A 20,080-nucleotide genomic window follows, 5' to 3' on the forward strand; every position below is an offset into this window, starting at 1 on the left:
GGTTTTGGGGGGGGGGGGGTTGGGGTTTTTTGTTTTTTTTTTTTAATCTAGAGGCCTGATCATGTAAACTGATCTTAACAGCATATCCCTGTGCTCATAAAGAGATACAGAGAAGTCAAACCAGCAAAGTCTAACGGGCCTGTAGCGGAGACAAACCTGAAACAAAATACTCCAACCAGACTGCACTCAGTGCAACAGGGATGTCAGGAACCAATTCTATGATTTATCAGCATGATGTTTAGAAAAAAACTGAAATTTTTTTTTTTAATAAATCATTTTTTTATTATTATATTTATATCTATTATATTATTCTTAGGCTTGTCCATCTAATTTTCTAGCTCTACCCTGCTTAAAACTGTTTCCCAGAAGGTTATACAATTTCTGCTCTCAGGTTCAACCTCTCATAGGGAAATGTGCCTCCGAAACTAGTCTGTAGCTCAAAACACTTATCCGGGGTCCTAAAAACTTCAACCATCATTTACTATCGTAATCTTGGTTCACATAAAAATAGTACATTATAACTTTGTGTTTCAAAACATGGAAGCAGACAAGAAAAAGGCCTGCTACTACTGTAAACAAGGAAAAAATGTTCCACTTAAAACTCTAGAAGATCAAAGCAGACACAGCATGCCCACACCTGGCCCACATCACAGCTTCAAAACTGAGGTGGGTGCAGCTCTTTTTATTTTATGAGCAGTTAGTTTTCATAATGCAAATTTGTGTTTGAAAGTGTCTGTGAACTGTATTGTAAAGTTTTCCTACCAACAGAATAATTAAATCTCTTAAAAAGTAATAAATAAAAGACCTCCATATCTGTCCATCTAAACACACATCTACATACTTCTTTAATGGATAATCTGTTTTTATAGTAGAAACCTAATTATAATAGACTTGCACACAGTAAATAAAATTAGTCCCTTCTTTTTGTTCATTTCCTCATGAAATACCTGGAAGCTGGGATCCAAATACTAGCAAAGCTAAACATAAATTCACACATTAACAACTGCCATCGCCTCCTTCTCTCACAGCTAATAACGGGCACCAACAAAGCGACAGGTTCGTCGGTCGCAGCCTGGCTCAGGCAATCGCAGAGAGGAAAGCCTCTGCAGCACTTTATGTTAAAACGGGCAGTGTGACAAACCACTTTGCTGGGTCATTGCATAGCAATTCTTATTCATCCTGCGTTACAGAAACCGGTAAAGCCCAAGTACAAAACATACTCGACCATCCTTAATACAGTGATAATAGGGCAAGCAGAAAGGAAGACAGTCTGTGCTGCTACATGACGTAAATAAACGTGTAATACGGACCCAGCCAGAACCGGAGACGTGAAACGACAGAGGGTTACCCCCCGATGGTATGAGCACGTCCGAGTGGTCCCAAGGCACCGGGATCCTCTCTGCAGCAACCCCAGAGAAAAAGAAATGCCTGAAGGAACCGCAGGATCAAAGTTGGGGCCCTTTGGCCAGCATCCAAAAGGCCACTGAAATCCTCCTTCTCCTCCGAGCTAAACTCCCCTGCCCCAGGCTGAGTAGAAAACTCTTTCCGCCCAGTTATCTGCAGCTCTGTCCACATCCCTCACCCTGCCTTTCTCCTGTCCCTCCACTTAACTCTTTCTGTTTAACATATCTGCTCATCTTTTTGCACAGTGCTTCATGCAATTAGGACTCACTTACATTGATTTCTAGACAGCATCAGACTAAATAGGATTAATCATTATCCAGCTCCATAAAATGTTATTTGCTCTGAAATATGCTAAAAATGAGAGTTTTTCATTTTACTGCAGAAAATTCTAACCAATGGACCACACATATCATAATACATTGCTTTCCATCTAACACAATTCTTTTAAGTATTCATTGCTTGGCATGTGCAATACTTTTTCATTTTCCTCACCCATTTTCACATCTTCACATCTTCTGTTTAGACTATGCCATGTTTTCACAGCCACAGAAGGAAGGAAGCATCCATTATGGGCAAGTTCTGCCAATCTGTTACTCCACTGCACTTCACAGATTCTTAAGAGAATCTGATTGGTTGACTTTCAAAGCATGAAAAAAATACATGAGGGAGACCAAACTATTCCCAAATATTAATAATGGAGCCAGTATTAACAGCAAACCAATGAGACAATGAAAATGAGAATTTATCACCAAGATCCTCGCTTACCTTAAGCTTATTCTCTAAGCAAAGAGCAGTTCACTGCAGACAAAGAGCAGGTATATAAAAATCTCCCCTGCTTTTGCCTCTGTAATTCAAAGGCCAGGAAAAACCTGAGTTTGCTTTCAAGAAAAAAAAAAAAAAAAAAAAAAGAGGGGACAAGAACTAAAAACTCCTATCATCCCTGAGTGTATAGGATCTTGTGGAGACTGTAATGTCTGAGGGAGACATCTGTGTTATGTGACCTGACACACAAGAAGACGCCTAGACCAAAGGTTATCTCTATAAGCTGTCTTTCTTCATAAATGGATTAGTGTTGCTAGGTGTAACATTTCATGGAGAAAAGAAGGAAAGGAGATGCAACAGGTTAAGTTAAAGAAAAATAAAAAAACCAAACACCTTAACTGGCAGTCAGTTATTCTCCATTTTGATTCCTTTATCTGAAAGCAAGATATATTCCAATTTGTAGGTTCGTAGGATAGGAAAAACAGTATGTGCTGCTTTCAAAAGCAGAGGTTAGGTCTACTGGGTTTATCCTTTGCCTTACAACACGGATTTCCTTTAAAAATACACTCTAAAGCAGAGGTAGTAACAAAAATATTTTGAACTAGAATGTCTCAAAGTACTTTTTGAGCTAATTACACAGTAGCACAGCTCTTCTGTAGATAGTAATAAAATCAGAGATGCTGAATATATTCCATTTTCAAAAGCATGTTCTGCCTGGAGTTTCTATGTGTTTGCCTGCCCAGTCCGCTGCCACGATTTTCTGTACAGCTGTGCCTATGGCTTCAGTTGAAGTCAGTGGCCTTTTGGTGCCAAGCACAACGTTGAAAAAAATGGAGGCACCTGAATCACGTTTGGAGAGGAACGGAGTAAAAAGATTTCTCTTGAAGGTCACGGCAAAATAATGACAGTTTCAGGAACAGCAATCCTGGGACAAATCTGCAGCTAGTATGAACTGCAATAACTCCTTTTGACAGCTCTTTGACTGCTTTTATCAGTCAGGGATCTACTTCCCCAGTCACTAGATTTCCAAGCTCCCTGGCTTAATAACAAATTCCTCTCCCCAAAGTATGCTAGCCAGTATGCAATTACATGGTATCACAGTAGAATTATCAGCTGGCATCTTTCTCTCTTTTGGTTTGTTTCTTTATTACTTTGATAAGAAATTCAAATAGTCACTGAAACATGGAAAGCAAACTAGATTATATATGTAAATAATAGAGCTCCCAGTACAAATGCAAGTGAGCTTTATTCTCCTCAAAACAGAGTCTGTTCTCTTTAGCTAACAGCAGGCAGTAGGAGAGCGCTAGTTTTCTCTTTGCATAGTAACTGCAAAATATGCTAGAAAAATAAAAAATAATTTTCTTTTTTTCAGTCCTTACAGTTGATTCAACGGCTTGACACTGGCTATTGCTTTAAAATAAAAAACTGGAAAATCCTCTAATTTCACTGCATCTCTTGCACGTTCCTCTGCATCTTTTCCTAACATCTTGTCCCTCAATTAGAAAAGCTCCTTACATGAATAAAAGTTTTCTTCAGTGAAGTTCTTGCTCTGCTGAAGCTGCTCAGAGCTTTGCCAGTGATTTCATTAGTGTCAGGATTTCACCCAGGATGCATACTGTTGCTGGAGTAAGTAAGAGGGAAAAATGTCCTATTAACATAAAAGACACTGAAGCTTCTCCCCTGTACTAAGGTCAATAGGCCATGTTTTGAAAGCACATCTTTAAAACAATAAAATTCATGATCTTCACTACGCTATCTCCTATCTGACCATAAACAAACCTTCAGACTCTTAGCAAGAAACAGTTTGCTATTGCCAAATATGTGATTCTATACAGCATACACCTTGAAAAACTCCATTTTATGGTGCTGAGTTTTAGAGATGCAGAGAATTTCTACATTACTACTCATGAGCCATCTATTGCAACCTCTTTCTAAAACCTCAATACACTTCAACCACCCATCGTTGCTTTGAGACATCGTAGATTATAATTAACCAGTACATTCCAACATAAGCTTGCTACAGACTAAGCAAAAGCTTTTAAGTATAATTATGTTATCTAGTGAGCTCCATTAACAGTATAAATAGCTTTGAGCTGCTTATACCACAGCTGCAACTACAGAATATTTCATTAGAGTAAGTGCAATAGGGAAAAATCGCATTTGCTTCAGCAAAATCCCAGTACAGCTGCAAGTACACTCAATATTTGTCAAGTATAGAGAGAGTCATTATGCGACCTCAAAGTTCATAAAATACACTGCTTACAAGCAGCACTTGAGAAGTATTTACTTCCCCTCCAGACCTGGGACCTGCCATCACAGGTTCCCGCAAACGAGGTTCTACTTTAAGGACGCCATCTAAGATCTGCACCAACAATGAGATATATTTATCCACCTGAGTGGGGATAGCGGGGGCTCATTTCATATTTTAAGTAACTCCAATATGGAGTCTACCAGCTGGGCTTACGGCCTGGCCTCACCTCCCAAACCTGCACCTAGAGGAGATGCTACCGTGGTTACTCAGTTATTTCGGTCAGTAATGCAGTTGCTCTGCAGTGCTCCCAGTGAGGTCAACGGGAGAAAGGCGATACCTTCCCTGTCCCTCACATTATAGTACTCTTCAATATGAGGACGACAGAGTCAAGTATTTCTTTTCTTGTAATAAAGAAAACCTTTTTCACCATGAAGACAACAAAGCAGTGGAACAGGATGCCCGGAGAGGTTAAGCAGTTTCTGTCCTTGGAGGTTTTCAAGACTCAACTGAATAAAGCCCTGAAGGACGACCTCATCTGACCTCAGAGCTCACCCTGCTTTCAGCATGAAGCTGGACTAGATGCCTCCTGAGGTCTCTTCTAACCTGCATTATCCTATGAAGATTTTTGTTACATTGTGATTTTCTATTTCTCATTTGATCACCTACATCACCTTCTTTCTTAGTTCCACCCTTGCTTTCCCCTCCCTCTCACCTAGCAAGATAAATTCAAGTCTGCCACCATCAGTCTATCCTGTCTCACTCTCTCCTGTCTCTTCCTACCAGTTACTGCATTCCTTTCTCAGCTTTCAAGCTGTTGCAGGGCAACTTATCTGGTCTTCTGCTACACCAGCATTTTGGTTCATTCCCAGTGAATTACTCTGTCTGCTTTTTCTCTTTTTAAACTCCATGCTTCCCAAACATTTTGAAAAATGGATCACTGTAAAACCCAAGAATTTAAGACTTGTACTCTTACATATCACCAAAGCATTAACTGACAACACAGAAGAGACAAGACGGTTCTGCAGACCATTATCCTGGCCTCATGGAGCACGACCAGCAGTGAACAGGCTTCTGTTTGGATACCAGTAATCTAATTTACTGTTTGCCTTTAGCAGCAAGGGTTTGAAAGTGACAAAGTTCATTTACCGAAAGGGTGAGAAGTGGAAAAGGCACAGCAGCTACCTGTCTTTAGCTTCAGGAAGCCAACACTAAAGAAGTTTCTACTCAGTTTATATGAGGACATTGAAGCCACAAAGACTAGAAACTCTTCAAAAAACTTTGAATCTGAAGAAAACTGGTAGCTTACAGTGAGGAGAGTTTCTGTCTTCCCTAAGAGAAGTTATTATTTGAGATCCAAAACAAGGGTATCTTTTCATATCTGTAATTCCATTGTAATACAAAACACTAGAGTAAGAGCTCCTAATAGTGCTGGGCAATGTTTGCAATCAATGAGAACTAGCAACCTTATATTTACAAGGTGATTCCTCCCTGTAAAGTAGACTATTACTAAAGACAAATGGCTTCAGCTTAGTTTTTACTAGAAGAAAGATAATAATTAAATGTCTGTGTTTTCCTAGGAAGGAAAATAGACTGTACAGCCAGAAGAAACCTATTCAAGTTATTAGTTGTGTGAGAATCAGATCTTTTTCCCTACTGAACTCCAGCATGCTACACTGTTGGTTTGGCCTCCTTCAACACTCCTTCCCAGGCATCCAATAACCCTTTGCTTTTACTAAATGCAGCACTGAAACCTGCCAGAAAAAAAGAGAAAGAGACTGTTCATAAAGTACCAACTGTCTGCTCTTTACAAACTGGCAGGACTGACTCTGCTTGCATTCTTAGATTAAAGTCATTAACAGTGAAATAGTGTACGCAGCCCAGTGCTATTAAACTGAATGCCATGTGAATGGAGGATTTCTGTGAGGCAAAGGAATGAAGCAGATTTTTTAATCGTATTCAGAATATTAACAATAAAGCTTATGTAGAAAAAAAACTGCAGTATAAAACACTAATTAAATTCTCTGTTAAATTCTATAACACTTCAGAATTAGATCCCACTGGTTTACCATTCATTACCTTCCGTAACAGTTTTCTGTAAAGTATTTCTCATAATATTCCTTCATGCCTGTTGGTTAAACGCTAACAACAAAAATTAACACACATCAAGCTTATTCATTTGCTTTTAAAATGAATAAACAGGCACTCTACTGTTGATTACCACATTCCTGTATCATTGGAAAACTGCCAGCTGCAGTACGTATATAATATTACAGTTTAGTATTTGCCGAGTGGCAGTTGTCTGTGATAATTATCATCTTGCACCTAAAGTAAATATTATTCTCACACTGCAAGTAGAAATAGAATTGACTCTTCCTGTATTTTTACTGTTTGCCACCCAGTCTGTCCTGTCGGTACACTGTGTACCCACTGAACATAACTCTTTTAACCCCTGTTACCATACCTATCTCTTTTGTTTTAATAGTGAACTATCAGAGCTCAGGCAGATCACCCACCTGGGGAGGAATAGTTAACTCATCTACGTATGTCGTAACTGAGCAACTTATTTTTAAAGACTATCAAGAGTTTCAAAAATGGCACCTAGGCATAGGGTTTGCCACTCGGCAGCAACTCTGAAAGCGCAGCTACGCTCGCGGACTCCAGCGGCGTAGGAGAGCACTACGTTCCTTAGCCACACGCTGCCACACTGCAAATCTCAAACACACACAGAGTTAACCCGAGTTTGGCACGAGGCGGCCCGAAGCATGTGCGTGGAATTTAAAGGCGGCAACGATCATGCTTAAACCCAAATTTAACTAAATTAACAAACATGTTAGAGCAACACAAAACAACAAAGTCATTGATCAACCTAAACAAGCACTTTTGAATACATACACAGAGGCACAACCTGTTCTGATAAACAACCTAAAATCAATTCTTCAAATGGTGCTCAATGCTGTATTTTCAACCTAATCTGCAATGACAGCTGAGAAAAGTTTGGAGAGAGATCTTACTCCAAAACCGCAATTAAAATAGTCACTTAGCACAATATCTGCTTCTTCTTCCCCAGGAAATAAATTCCTCTGGGATTAAGAAACCCCCAAAACATAACCCACAGCACAACAGCTAACCCACACAAGTTCTTGCAACCAAACACACAGGGCAGAGAAGCAGCAGGCGCTGAGAGTAACAAGCGGCGACACCGTCCAACTTTATCTGGTAAACTTTACAGCAGGTGCTGCAAAAGAGTCAGTTTAGCTAAAAGGGCTTCCCGGTCACGAGCCTAAGAAAGTAAGGATAACAGAGAAAAAAAAAAAAAGTAATGATGATAAAAAAGTAATGATAATAACAATAAAGAAAAGACAAAAGAAGGCATCGATTCTGTGGCACCGGCAAACTTTGCAACCAAAGCGTGTTTCGCGGCAATGCCGCGCTCGCTTCCCGAGCCCCGCGACTCCGGTTGCCCCGGGCCCCGGCCCCCGACTCACCAGGATGCCCATCACATCGGCCCACAGCTGGGCGAACGCCTCCGGCCGCCCGCTCTCCGCCGCCGCCGCCGCCTCCTCGGGACAGCCGGCCCGTGCCTGCTCCCCCTCCATGCCCGGCCCGGCCCGGCCCGGCCGCCTCAGCGCCGGCTCCCCACCGCCGCCAGCCCGGCCCGGCCCGCCATGCCGCCGGCCCGCTCCGCCCAGCCCAGGACACCGAGCGCCGCTCCGCAAACTTCCCGCTCGCAGCAACCGGGCCGGCAGCGGCGCTGCCACTGCTGCGCGGCGGGCGCGCCCGCCCCGCAACCCCTCCCCCGGCCTCGCCGCCGCCAAAGGCCGCCCCCGGCCCCGCCGCCGCCGCCCCCCGGGCTCGCCCGCCCCCCCCGCGGCGGGGCACCCACAGGCACTGGGGGAAGGCGCGCTGCCACCCCGGGGCCGCCCGCCCTGGCAGGGGCCCCCCACCCCCTTCTCTAGCACCCCCAACTCCCTCCCCCCCCCCAAAAAAAGTGGAAGGTGGGCCCCCTCCGGGGGAAAAAGTCTGGTAGCCAGGCGTGGGGCTGTATTGGTCTTCCCACACACCAACTTTTCGCCTGACTTCAGGGAAATGCAGTGGCAAAGTCAAAAATATTTTCTAAAAATTACAGCAAGATTGGCTGGCAAATGGCTTCAACCATATCTGTTACGCTTCTGGCAAAGGAAGATGTTCCCAGTTAAGCCATTCTTTAAGTGCTGCAACCACATGGTTTTCCTGATGAACAGGAGAGACCTGTCACCAATTATAACTATAAAAGGCAAAGCTCTCCTTGAGGAAGGATTATGGAAACATTTCTTCCATGTATGCCTCCTATTTCATCTTACCTTTTCCCCCTCATATTACAATGACATTAAATAATAACTAATTATGGACAGCAGTAGGGATGCTCCCAGTTTTTAGGAAATGGTTGCTTGCACATGCATGCACATGAGTATGCTTGTTTTGGAAGATATATTAAATAATACAATAGTGGCAAAACAAAAACACTTCTAGCTCCCCACATGACAGAAGATGGGAGAGAGATCGAGGATAGGAGGATGAGTGAACAGTAATGCGATACTTTTCTTGGCCTATTCATAACCTCGCACCTCATTCACAGAATTACTAGAGATTACTACAACCAGCAGCTATGAAATAGTTTACACTGAATTTTGGTGTTCATCATTAAGCTTTGAAATTGTTAAATGCTTCTTGAAAAGCTACTGTTTCAAGCTGTTATTTATTGGAAACACCTGTCTCTGCACAGGGAAAAACGGCAAGGTACTTGGTGGATACGCAGCTGTCACGCACTCGCCACGCATTTTAGGAGCTCCCAGAAAGCGGGCAGCTAGGTAGCATCTTCAGCCCCCCGCGAGCCCCGCGGCTCCCAGGCAGGTCGCGGGCTGGCCAGACACAAGGCAGGGCCTCAGCTGCCGTTCAGGCTCTTCCCAGAGCCGCCCGGTGCTGCGGGCAGCCCAGAAGCTGGCAGGGCCCAGAGCGATTTTGCCCTGCTGCAGCCTGGGATGACCAGAGCAACAAGGGGTACCCAAATTGCCCATCTGCAAACAGGGCGAAAAATCGCTTCTGGAGAGGGTATAAAGCAGAAGTAGGATGAGCATGTGCTCATAATCTTCTTTCCACATTCCCAAAGATGCTCTTTTTCTGTCCTCAAAGCTGAGCTTATTTATTTTATTTTGTAGGATGCCTGCCATGGCAGGCTAGTACTAGAGAGAAGAGCTGGCTGAAACACTTCTTTTCTCAACAACTGGCAAGTGAAGAAAGGAATGAGACTTTTCTAACCACTGTCTCTGTGACTGTGCAACTTTACCTGAAAACATATGTAATAGCTGGAGTGGTGAATAGCGCACAGAGAACAGACAAGAAGGGGGAGGCACTGGTAGAAAAAGAAGACTTATGCTAAGTAAGAGAAAATGAGAAAGAAACTAGTCATGATGTGGAAATATGCATATTTTTATTGACCCTTCTTTATATACACTGTATGTATTTTTCATTATTAATCGGTAATATGACAAGCCCCAAAACACTGACATAAGATCTCTACTAATTTACCTTTAAATTATATGTGAATACGAACCTATGAAGTATGAAGATAGAATACAAAGAGATTTCATTGGCACTTCTTTTAGATGGCTTGCATAACTCAAAACTGGTTTAATTACTCAGGAGTAATTTAGCTAGTGACCCTCTGAAATCCAGGTTGAACCACGTACAATAGTAACGTCAAACTACAATATTCAAGATACCTGAACATGGCACACTATTAATCTCAGGAATTAAATATTCTGCTCTCCTGTGCACACTGTTATGTGTGTACTGTCTGATTTTTTAAAATCTACTTTGGAGGAACATTTACAAAGAATCTCTGCAGCACAAGGTCTAAAAACCTCCTTGCTCTGACTCATGCAGCAATAGATTAAGATCAAAGAGGTGCAACAGGCAGCACTCCCACTTGCCTTGCCTCTCCCTGCCACTGCAGTTCATTGCTCCCATGCAGGATGACTAAATGGCTTACAAAAGCAGGTCCTGAATATCCACACTTTTCAGCCCAGCACAGGTAAACAGAAACCAGAGTGTGAACTGTGGTGCTCCAAGAGCGACTCTGTGAACCATTATGCCATCCATTCTGCTAAGGCAGCAGCTTTCATCAGAGGAACGCGATGCATGGCTGGGACAGTCCTTGCCTCAACCAGTTGACTTTAATTTATTCGACAGTCAGTCTTTGATTTAAAAAAAGGGGAGGCAAGGTGGGGAAAAAAAGAGATCTTGCAAAAAGACTTGACTCCAGGAGCAGTGGCTATAAGAAACTGATATGAGAGAATCACAACAAACCCATGACAGTTTACGATACCTATTACATCTTCTATGGTCTTGTAATTATGGTATCTATTGCAATTCATTTTCAGATGTTCACATGCCATTTTCCAAGAGATTCAATGACTATGACATGCTAAAATATTACTTCCGCTCTCTCGTTCCCACAGATATTCCCACTTTCCAGATTTCACAAGGTTCCTCTATTCTAATGGTGCCAGTGTCCTGTAGTAATAAATCCCGGTGGCATTTTACAATTTTACAGCTGCAGCAAGAGTACAGGAGTTTTAGAAAAAACCGAAACCCAGATCTTACAGGGGTTTTGAAGCCTAGCTGCTGACTACAGCCTCAGCTTTTGAGGACTGCAGTATTTGGTTTGTGTTACAACTTCTACTAAATAATTACCATATAACTCCGGTTTAGCACTATAGAATATAGTTTTTGTTTACATTTTATCTATAGTTCTCTAGAGTGTAACTCAAGCATCTCGAAAACATGACAAATTCTAGAACTTTGTTACATTGGACATCTGTATGCTATTGGGCAGAAGAAAATCTGGTCATTTTTCTGAGGGTTTTGGGACAGCTCACAGAAGCTCTGCCCAGGTGACTACCATGTGGAAGTCTTGGGAAATGGTCACTGGGCATCTCCAGTGCAGCACTAGACACCTCAGGCTGTCAATGCCTGATCAGTGATACTAATGCGATTCCCTGGTATGTCAGGCCTATGGCACACATGCTAACAGTTGTTCTCACATGCTATCTAATATATTCTGGACACAACGGCTTTACTGTGCATCTGCAGAACAGCTATGAAGCATCTGAGCAGTTATTCTCCTGCAAATCTCTACACAGGAGAGAGAGAATGGATCCACACGTGTAATCAATCCAGTGTGGCCCAGTTATGGCAGATTAACGGTGTATGGGAATATATCTTACTATCAGATCATCGGTTGTATGTGGGTGTGCAGCTGATAAGAGTTTCCCATATCTACACACCAGACAGGATTAACCAACTCCAACAGCACCCTTCTATATTCAACAGAGATGGACTTTCTGCTAGAGGGCTACTCAGAGTAGGATCCTAGCTTCAGGTTAAGCTCAACATAGAGAAGCTTGTCTTTCTCCTTTCTTTACTGAGGACTTAGGAAGAGCAGCTTCACCAGCCTCAACTTCATCCCTGTGAATACTTCTTCACAAACCCAAACCTTGCATTACAATATGAGATCAGACTCTTTCTGTCCCAAAGCAAGGTGTATCATCTTACTACAGTTTCACACAAAATGACACAATGGTTTCAACAACACATTTAATACTCAAAAGCTAAAGTACACACCAAAAAAACCTGGAAAAGATGACAGATGTCATCAGAACCAGCCTGTCACCACCACTGGCAACCATTTAACAGTCATTTAATCCAAGAAGTCTACATCACAAACAACCCCTAACACTGATATTAATCTTAAACTACATGCAAGAGGCCAAGAGAAATCAGATCACCTTGGAAAGTGGACTGTGCCCCACAGTGTAATGGACACCAAACTGGACTGGTTCCTCATATATAACCTATATATGCTGCTCAGGGGCCTAACAATTAACTCTGGGTGCATGAACAAAACACAAGAGGCTTCTCAACATCACTAACAACACCATGCCCAGTATATCATGTCTAAATGGGAACATCAAAGCTCCAGAGAAATAAATAAGCAAGCTATTTTATGCACAGAGTATAGGTGAAAGGGAAGGGAGAAATAAAATTCCAGTCGGTCCCTACAGGTGACCTGCAAAAGCCCTAAAACTTTGTCAGCACATGAGCTAGTTACAGCAACACACTATCAAGAGTGATTGTGTCTCTTTTCACCTCTCTCCCTCTTTTCCTTTTGCAGAGGCCAAAGGGCTTGAGTCCTACATTCAGAATCCAGAAGCCATAATGCAAAGCAAGCCATTATTTTATCTCAGATACATTTGATACATACAGATGTAAATTACAGAGTTATCATGTGCATTCTCATATCAGACTGCTATATACTCTTGAAGTGTTTAAGTTTCAGCATCAACTACCAATTAGATAATCACAGAAAATATTCTTAATGTTAAAAGCAATATAATCCAACAATATTTATCCAGTTGCCTTAAACACAGACAGTATTTAGACCACATACTCTGGTGTACATATTCATTGCTGTACAATCAGAAATCATTGCTTATTCTTTTAGAGGTTTAGCTGTCAGCTCCCAGTATTATTGCCAGCTTTATGACTAGAGAGTATCATAGCTGGAACAGCACACAAATACACACAACACAAACCAGATGGGGTTAAGACTGTATGATTCTATCAATAAAAAGCAGTAACCAACAATGAATTGCTTTATTCTGATAAGAGCTGGAACACTCCACATTACACCAGATCCATCATTACCCTAGATATCGGGACCTGACCAGATTAAAAAATACAAAGGAGGGAGAGACACATGTTCAAGAATATCATTCTAGTAGTCTTAACAGGGTTAGCACCACACTCTATAGACATATGAGTGCTGCTAAGCTTGGCATGTTTCAGTTAAAATATGGTGACTGCCACTTTGCATGACAAATCACGTAAGGAAAAGAAATCTAAACATAGCACACACTGAGTATTACCAGCCTTCTGGAACGATACCTTTTGAGTCACCAGGAGAAAGGAAAGGTTCATATCCTCACTTCCTGCGCGCAGATGTGCTCAACAATGGTCTCTCATATCCTGTATAATTCCCCTCCCCTTAGCAGAGCACAACCCGACATTTCTTAATCATGAGGCAGCAGCACTATTTCAGCTACTGGAGGAGCTCAGGGAGCCAGGGGCTAACTGGTGAGGAGCTCGCATCCTTGCTGACAGCACACACACGATTCTTGCAGAGGTGCACAGCTTACTTCTCTAAAACCGCCCGTAGATCACAGTGCCTGGTGCTGTCTGAATAATTTCCAAAATATACTAAGACTTTTGCTTCTTCATATTATTTACTTGAGCCCTCTCCACACAAACTCAGCATTCCCTTTTTCTGGTCCCATGGCAAAGCCAGCTTTTCTACTTTGTTTGGAATTATCTCCTTTCTCTCATTTAATGGAATTCATCTAAATTTCTATTACATTGTGTTTCAAAAATTAAACAGTTGGCATTCATTTTCTATTCATTTTCTGCTTTTACGAAATGTTTAATAAAATTTAATCAACTTTTCAGGCAGGAGCTCAGCATCCTTTGGGATGTCTAGGGGAAGTCTCTAAACTGTAGATCACAGGAGCTTGCTATATTTCTTATACTCTTTTTGTAAGTGTATGCTACAAAAGATGCATGCAAATCTTCTTTGTAAGAGATTTACAAAATCCTCAGAGACAGGAGCATTTTGCTCAGTGTCCTTTGGCTGCTCTTATCCCAAATAATTTTAGAACACGGGAAGTGAAAGAAAAAGAGAAAAGCAAGCCTCAGAACAGGGAATAGGACTTAGGCTTAGACTCCTCTTTCCAGTCACAGTGTCCTTTGATTCTTTTGTTGAAGCTTGCAGTAAATTACTAATGAAAAGGAGTCTGATGATCTCATCCCAAAGCACATCATAAAACTAGCAAGAATAAGGTACAACTTAGTAGAGTTTGATAGCTGTGTATTTCAGAGATGTTCAGCACTGACACAAACACCATCCCAAGATTGCTGTAGTGGGATGGCAGGAAGGAGGAACGCTGAAAGAGATGGCTAACCTCACACAATCACTGCCTTTTCATTGCTAGCCTGTACTGTCCTTCTCTTCATAACTAGCTCAACTTTTTAAAATAAATACAGATACACCTCAAAGAAGATGTTTATTGCATCTGCCTTTGAAAGGAAAAAAATCCTTCCTAAAAAAAGCTTTTTTCTGAAAAAAGAAACTACAAAACTTCCATTAACTGTACTGGAGATCTTAAAAAAACCAAAAGTTGTCTGCTTGCCATCAACAAAATGCTAAAAGTTTACAGAGTGGCCTTTGGCAAAACATTTCAGAGAAGCCTACATGACACAAATATACCAATGGTGCAGGCTTGCAAGCAAGCAAGCAAAGAAATGCTGATTAGTTTCTCTTCAAGAACATATCACTTCCACCCAAAAGTCATATAGTACACACATCCTCCACACTCCACCCAGTACCCACTCCCTAATCTACTAAAGCAATTAAATATTGTCCCAAAATCTAACAAAATACAAATTTTTTTTGCAACTGCTTATTTAGAAGTAAATGCAACATCATTCTGAACAAGCAGGAAACAGACCCTACCAAAAACCTGACTTTCAGTCTCACAAGGATTCAGTAGCAAGCTCTGACTTTGCACTTTTTGAATCCGTTCCAAAAGTCACATAGCCATATGACTATGGAAGGAGGATGTGGAACTACTTACTTAAAAAAAAAAAAAAAAAAAAAAAAAAAAAAAGGTGCCTGATGATCACAGCTATCCACAGATGAAGATAATAAACAGTAAGCAGAGGTGATAATTTGATGTTTGCTTCTGGGTAACATCAGCCTAGGGTCAACTCTCCCTGTTGCTACTACTGAGAAGAACACGTTCGCTTCCAAGGCTTCTTTCGAGGTCAGTTGCTGCTGGGATAATTCCTACTCCATCACCACAGCTTCTCCTCTCACCCACATCCCTGCAAACAACTCCTATTATCAGTCTCTGACAGACACAAAGCACCCAATCTTCTCTCACTTTCAAAAATAGCTGGCCTACCTTTCCCTTTAAATAGTTCCTGCCCATTGCCTGGACTACCAGATTAGACTAAAACATAGGTGTCCTCCTTGTCTCAGAGTTATGCCCTTGGATTAGCTGACCTTTATGCTACCCAGCAAAGCTCAGACACATAAGCTAAGAGATAATTTATGGAAAAGCAAAGAGCAGTTGGCTAGCAAACAGCAGGTAAGCAGTTGTATTACATGTGGCAGTGTAATTTCTCTTGTAATGACAAGGGTTCAAAACTCACAGATGTCAGGCACCTGAAAATTATGCTTTCATTTAAATATAATAGAATTTTAGAAGTAATGCTTTTGGACTGCTTTAGCTTCAGTTTCCTGAGTCAGCAGGGTGCACTCAGGTCACATTTTCATACTTGTCTTGGAAAATAAAAGCCAGAATTTACATTTCCATTATTAAAAAACAGCAACAAACTGAGGTTTTTACATCACTTGGCTCCAGGTGGTGGGATGTTAAATAAATCACCAAGCTGGTAATGAAATCAGGAGCATTCACAAGAATGTGACAATGTAGTCAAAATGGTAAGTACTCATTTCAGCCGTGGATATAAACATAAACTTGCTCCATGGAGGACGTCCTCTGGTGGAGGAGCCTTATCCTACACTGCTTTGCAAGCTGTACAGTCATTTATGCCTCTCCCTCTCTCAAATCAAAGTTTCAAGTTGCCATGGAAAAGTATATTAAAATCTGCTCTACATTCACTAACAAGAATTAACAAGGAAGTGGAGAATTGCATCCAATCTGCAGGTTTTATTTTTCCTCTATTGTTAATGACATACCAAATGTTTCACTTCATAAAATTTCATTAAGTAATAGAGACAGGAGAGAAACATCTCCCCCCACACAGGCACACCTGAAGCACTGGAAACTTTGTATTTTACAGCTATAAATGTAGTGAAGGAGCATGAGACACCTATTACTTCTGTAATACACTGAGGTAGAGAATTGGAGGGGGAGTAATTCAGCAGAGCAGCTGCTTCCAGTTAGGGAAACTCAGCTGGAAAGCCAAGGTGTCTGTCAAACAGTAATTAAAGTGAGGAGAAGCCTGCTATCTGAAACTGCAGCTTTTAAGCACTGGCCAACCCCCTTCCAAAATTTAATGGAAAAAAATGCAAGGAGGAAAGACAAGTGAAAACAGGCTTAAGCATTGTTGAAAACATACCTCCAAGCTATCCTCTCAATAAATATTTTGGGAAGTTTGTGAACAGAAGGATTATTGTGACTGTTGTGGTGTGCGCGGGAGGAATTTACCCTCCACAAACCAACCAACTGCATCGATGATGATACAACAGCCCTCAAGGGCAATGAGCTAACTACACTGGCTCCACGTTGGTGAAGTTTTACAAGGGAGTCATTTTGCATAACTATAGGTAGGGTAGGTTGCTGTCTCTAGTTCTCAGAAAAATGCATCTTCACTTGCAGGAATTCAGAGATTAAACAGTTCTGCTTGAAGATCTGTTTCTACAGTTCAATGCATATCCTGGAGCAATCATATGCCTCACAAAAACTAATTGAGATTTGAATTTTAAAAGTTACTAGTACACATGATCCCAGAATTGCACCACATGTTCCTTTTGACTTCTGTGAGATGTGATTTATGAGAATAAATTTAAACAAACAAACAGCTATTGCTTGGCCAGATGAAGGTTAAAGGGACTGGAAAAGATGCAGTGATTATCTGAACACATGAAGGGTGTGTAAATACCAAGGGGAAAGTCAGATTGCTGAAGAAAGCTCAGGAGGGTGTAACTCAGGGCAATGAGACAAATGTATGTTTTTTTAAGCCCTGCAATACTGGCTCCTAAAAACAATGACATTATTTGTGTATACAAAAGAAGCTCTGGTCATTTCAAAAGTCATTGTTATTTGTCACTGAGGCCAACATATGTAGAAGTGGACTAAAAGGAATGAAAAAAAATTGTTATATAAGTGAGGGGCTATGAGAAACAGCACCAGTAACTCTGCACTGTGGGCAAGCCAGGTGACCTTCTGGAGTCTCTTTATACTATCTGCCATCTCCACCACTGAGAAGGCAGCAGCAGGGACCACGAGCCCACAAGGCTCTGGGCCAGATATAATCCTTGACTCAATTTCACCTTGCTTGCAGCTACATAAATTATTTTGGGGTGTTTTTAATAGATAATGCTAAGGTGTACGCTAAATGGGCAATTGCCAAAGAAGTCTGAAAAGCCTATTAGGCTTTTCATACTTCGTTGAAAATTTGTCAGCTAATCTTCGTTACATATGTGGCATTTAAGGAGTATATAAGAACATGGTAAAATGCCAGCAATGTATAGGGCCTCATTTAGATGATTTTGATTACTCACCAGCCTTCAATTTTTTATAGGAATTTTAAACTGCTGGAGATAAAAATATTTATTGTATTTGTTTTTATTATAATATATTATATTTTACATGTAAACTACATGAGCAGATAAAGTTTAGAAAAGACTGCATCTTGACTTGTCAAAGAGACAAATTCCTTACCTCCCAAAAGCTTTCTCCAAATATTATGATACCTTTTTATCTCCTAACTTTTTCTAGGTAACATTATAGTAACAGACATGGAATTCTTATGTTAGGAAAGAAATAATATTGTTCTTCTGGGCAGTTATTTAAAACAGCTTTCAATGTATCAAACATAATTTAAACTGATGCCTTGTATTGCCTGTACTTGCCCAACTATTGTTCATGTTTGTCTGCAACCAGAAAGGAATTCAATCAAGAGATGAGGACCTAATTATTTAGAGTACTCCACACAATTATCCCATTCTCTAACAAGTCCAAATAAATCCAAAGATTTTGGCAGAGGAGAAACAATTTTCAAAAAATTTTAGTACCTACTATCTTCAAAAAAGTGTATATATGTTGTTAATAGAAGTACTCTTTTAATAGCTGAATTATTTTTATATGGATGCATGAGAAATGACTATAACAGACTCCACATAGGAGAGGGCAATTCATATCAGTGTCAAAGAGCTAAACACTAACAGAGACTATTTAGTGTGCCTGGTGGTTTCAAATAAGCTTAACCCATTCACTCAAGAGTGCCCAGGCTTGGCTTTAAGTTACAAAGATTTTGGCAGTAATGATGATTGCTGTCTCCATCTCTTTGTTTTCACTCCTGCCCAACAGTAATTACATATGAGAACTCATGAAGAGGAGAGTTCAAGAAAGTTAAGGGAGGGCAAGCACTAGACTAGAAAGATACATGGACAAGTTATATACTTGTCACATTGCCACACCCAATTATTTTCTAAGCCTTTAAAACAGCCAAATGGATTTGTCGAGAATTAATTGTGTCAAATCAATCCAATTTCCTTCCTTGGAAGATAATTGGCTACTGGATAAGAAGTAGCAGCAGAGAGAATACATATTTACTTTAATAAGGCTTCTAACACTGTCCAGTTGATACCATTAAAAGCGGGTACACAACTGGTGGAAAAAAGGCTTTTGGAGATTAGTTTTCAGTGGTTGGCGGTCAACGTGAAAGGATATATTGAGTGGTGTTTTGCAGGGATCTGGTCTTCAATATATTAACAGCTTGACTAGTAGAATGGCGAATGTGCTCATTAAATTTACAGATGGTATAGCAAGCTCAGAGAGCTTGAAAATAACTACTGAACATGAATCAGCAATGTTCTCTTGTTGCAGAGAAGCAAGTTTCATAGGACATAGCCAGTGCAACCAGCAGGATATATAACCCTATGCAACATGTGTAGCAATCTATACTCTGCTCACCAAGAGTAGCCCTCAGCTGGAGTACCAGTTTATGCTTTGGGAACCAGACTTCAAAGACATACATGGACTAATGGGAGAAAATGTACAGGGCAGCTACATGAACGAGATGTTTATGAGCAGAGATTAAAAGGACTAAGACTTTTTAGCCTCCAGAAAAGATCGCCAGAAAACATGATATTCATTTTCAGCTATGTAAAAGGTTGCTCCATTAGAAAATAGAGTAAGTTTCTCTCTGTCTGCTAGCAGTAGGGCAAGAGTGAATAGGCTTAACTGCATCAGGGGAGACGTTAGGTTTCTTTCTTTCAAACTGCAAGGTTTGTAAAAGCAGTGGAATTGATTGCCTGGGTTGGTGGACTCTTCATCACTGTCTGACTTATTCTTGAAAGCCTCTCAACATCCCAGCAATCATTTTGCTATAACTGATTCTGCTTTGGGGCTTGTGGTAGGCTAAATAACCTCTTAAGTTTCCTTCCTGACTTTTTTTTTTAATAATTTTTGTGTTTGCTTTAATTCTTTAAAACCAGACTGTGAAAGCCCTATGTACAGCAGTGAACATTTAAATCAAAAGAATATGTGAATGTCATCATGCCAAGAGGACAACATACAATGCCCACTGTTAAATACATATTTTGCAGAAGTTGAGCCTTTAAGTATCAAGGATACCAAAAAGGGCATTGAAATGCATTATATACATGTGTCACTGAAACAACTACTGATATCTGGAGAGCTGGAATATGTTTATAGAGGTTATTTGTAAATCCTGTGATATTGATAATGATCTGGAGATCTATCCCAGAGTTTGCTACCACCTGGCTTGCTTTTGATATTAACATTTGCACAAGAT

General features: G+C 40.9%; 1 protein-coding gene across 6 annotated transcripts in view; it reads right to left on the bottom strand.

Moving 5' to 3' along the window:
• The window catches only part of LOC112983271 (SAM and SH3 domain-containing protein 1), a 565,928-nt gene that overhangs the window by 118,611 nt on the left and 427,237 nt on the right, over positions 1 to 20,080 (bottom strand). The window contains exon 1 of one of the 6 annotated variants that reach the window (XM_026100267.2): positions 7,903 to 8,217. The exons of the other annotated variants lie outside the window; for them this stretch is intronic. Within the exon in view, the coding sequence (XP_025956052.2) occupies positions 7,903 to 8,013 (111 nt within the window). The 5' untranslated portion in view covers positions 8,014 to 8,217. Of the gene's footprint in view, positions 1 to 7,902; positions 8,218 to 20,080 lie in introns of those variants that run through there. 6 annotated transcript variants of the gene reach the window in all.

This window comes from Dromaius novaehollandiae, chromosome 3 (assembly GCF_036370855.1).
Source record: "Dromaius novaehollandiae isolate bDroNov1 chromosome 3, bDroNov1.hap1, whole genome shotgun sequence".
Lineage (NCBI taxonomy): Eukaryota > Metazoa > Chordata > Aves > Casuariiformes > Dromaiidae > Dromaius > Dromaius novaehollandiae.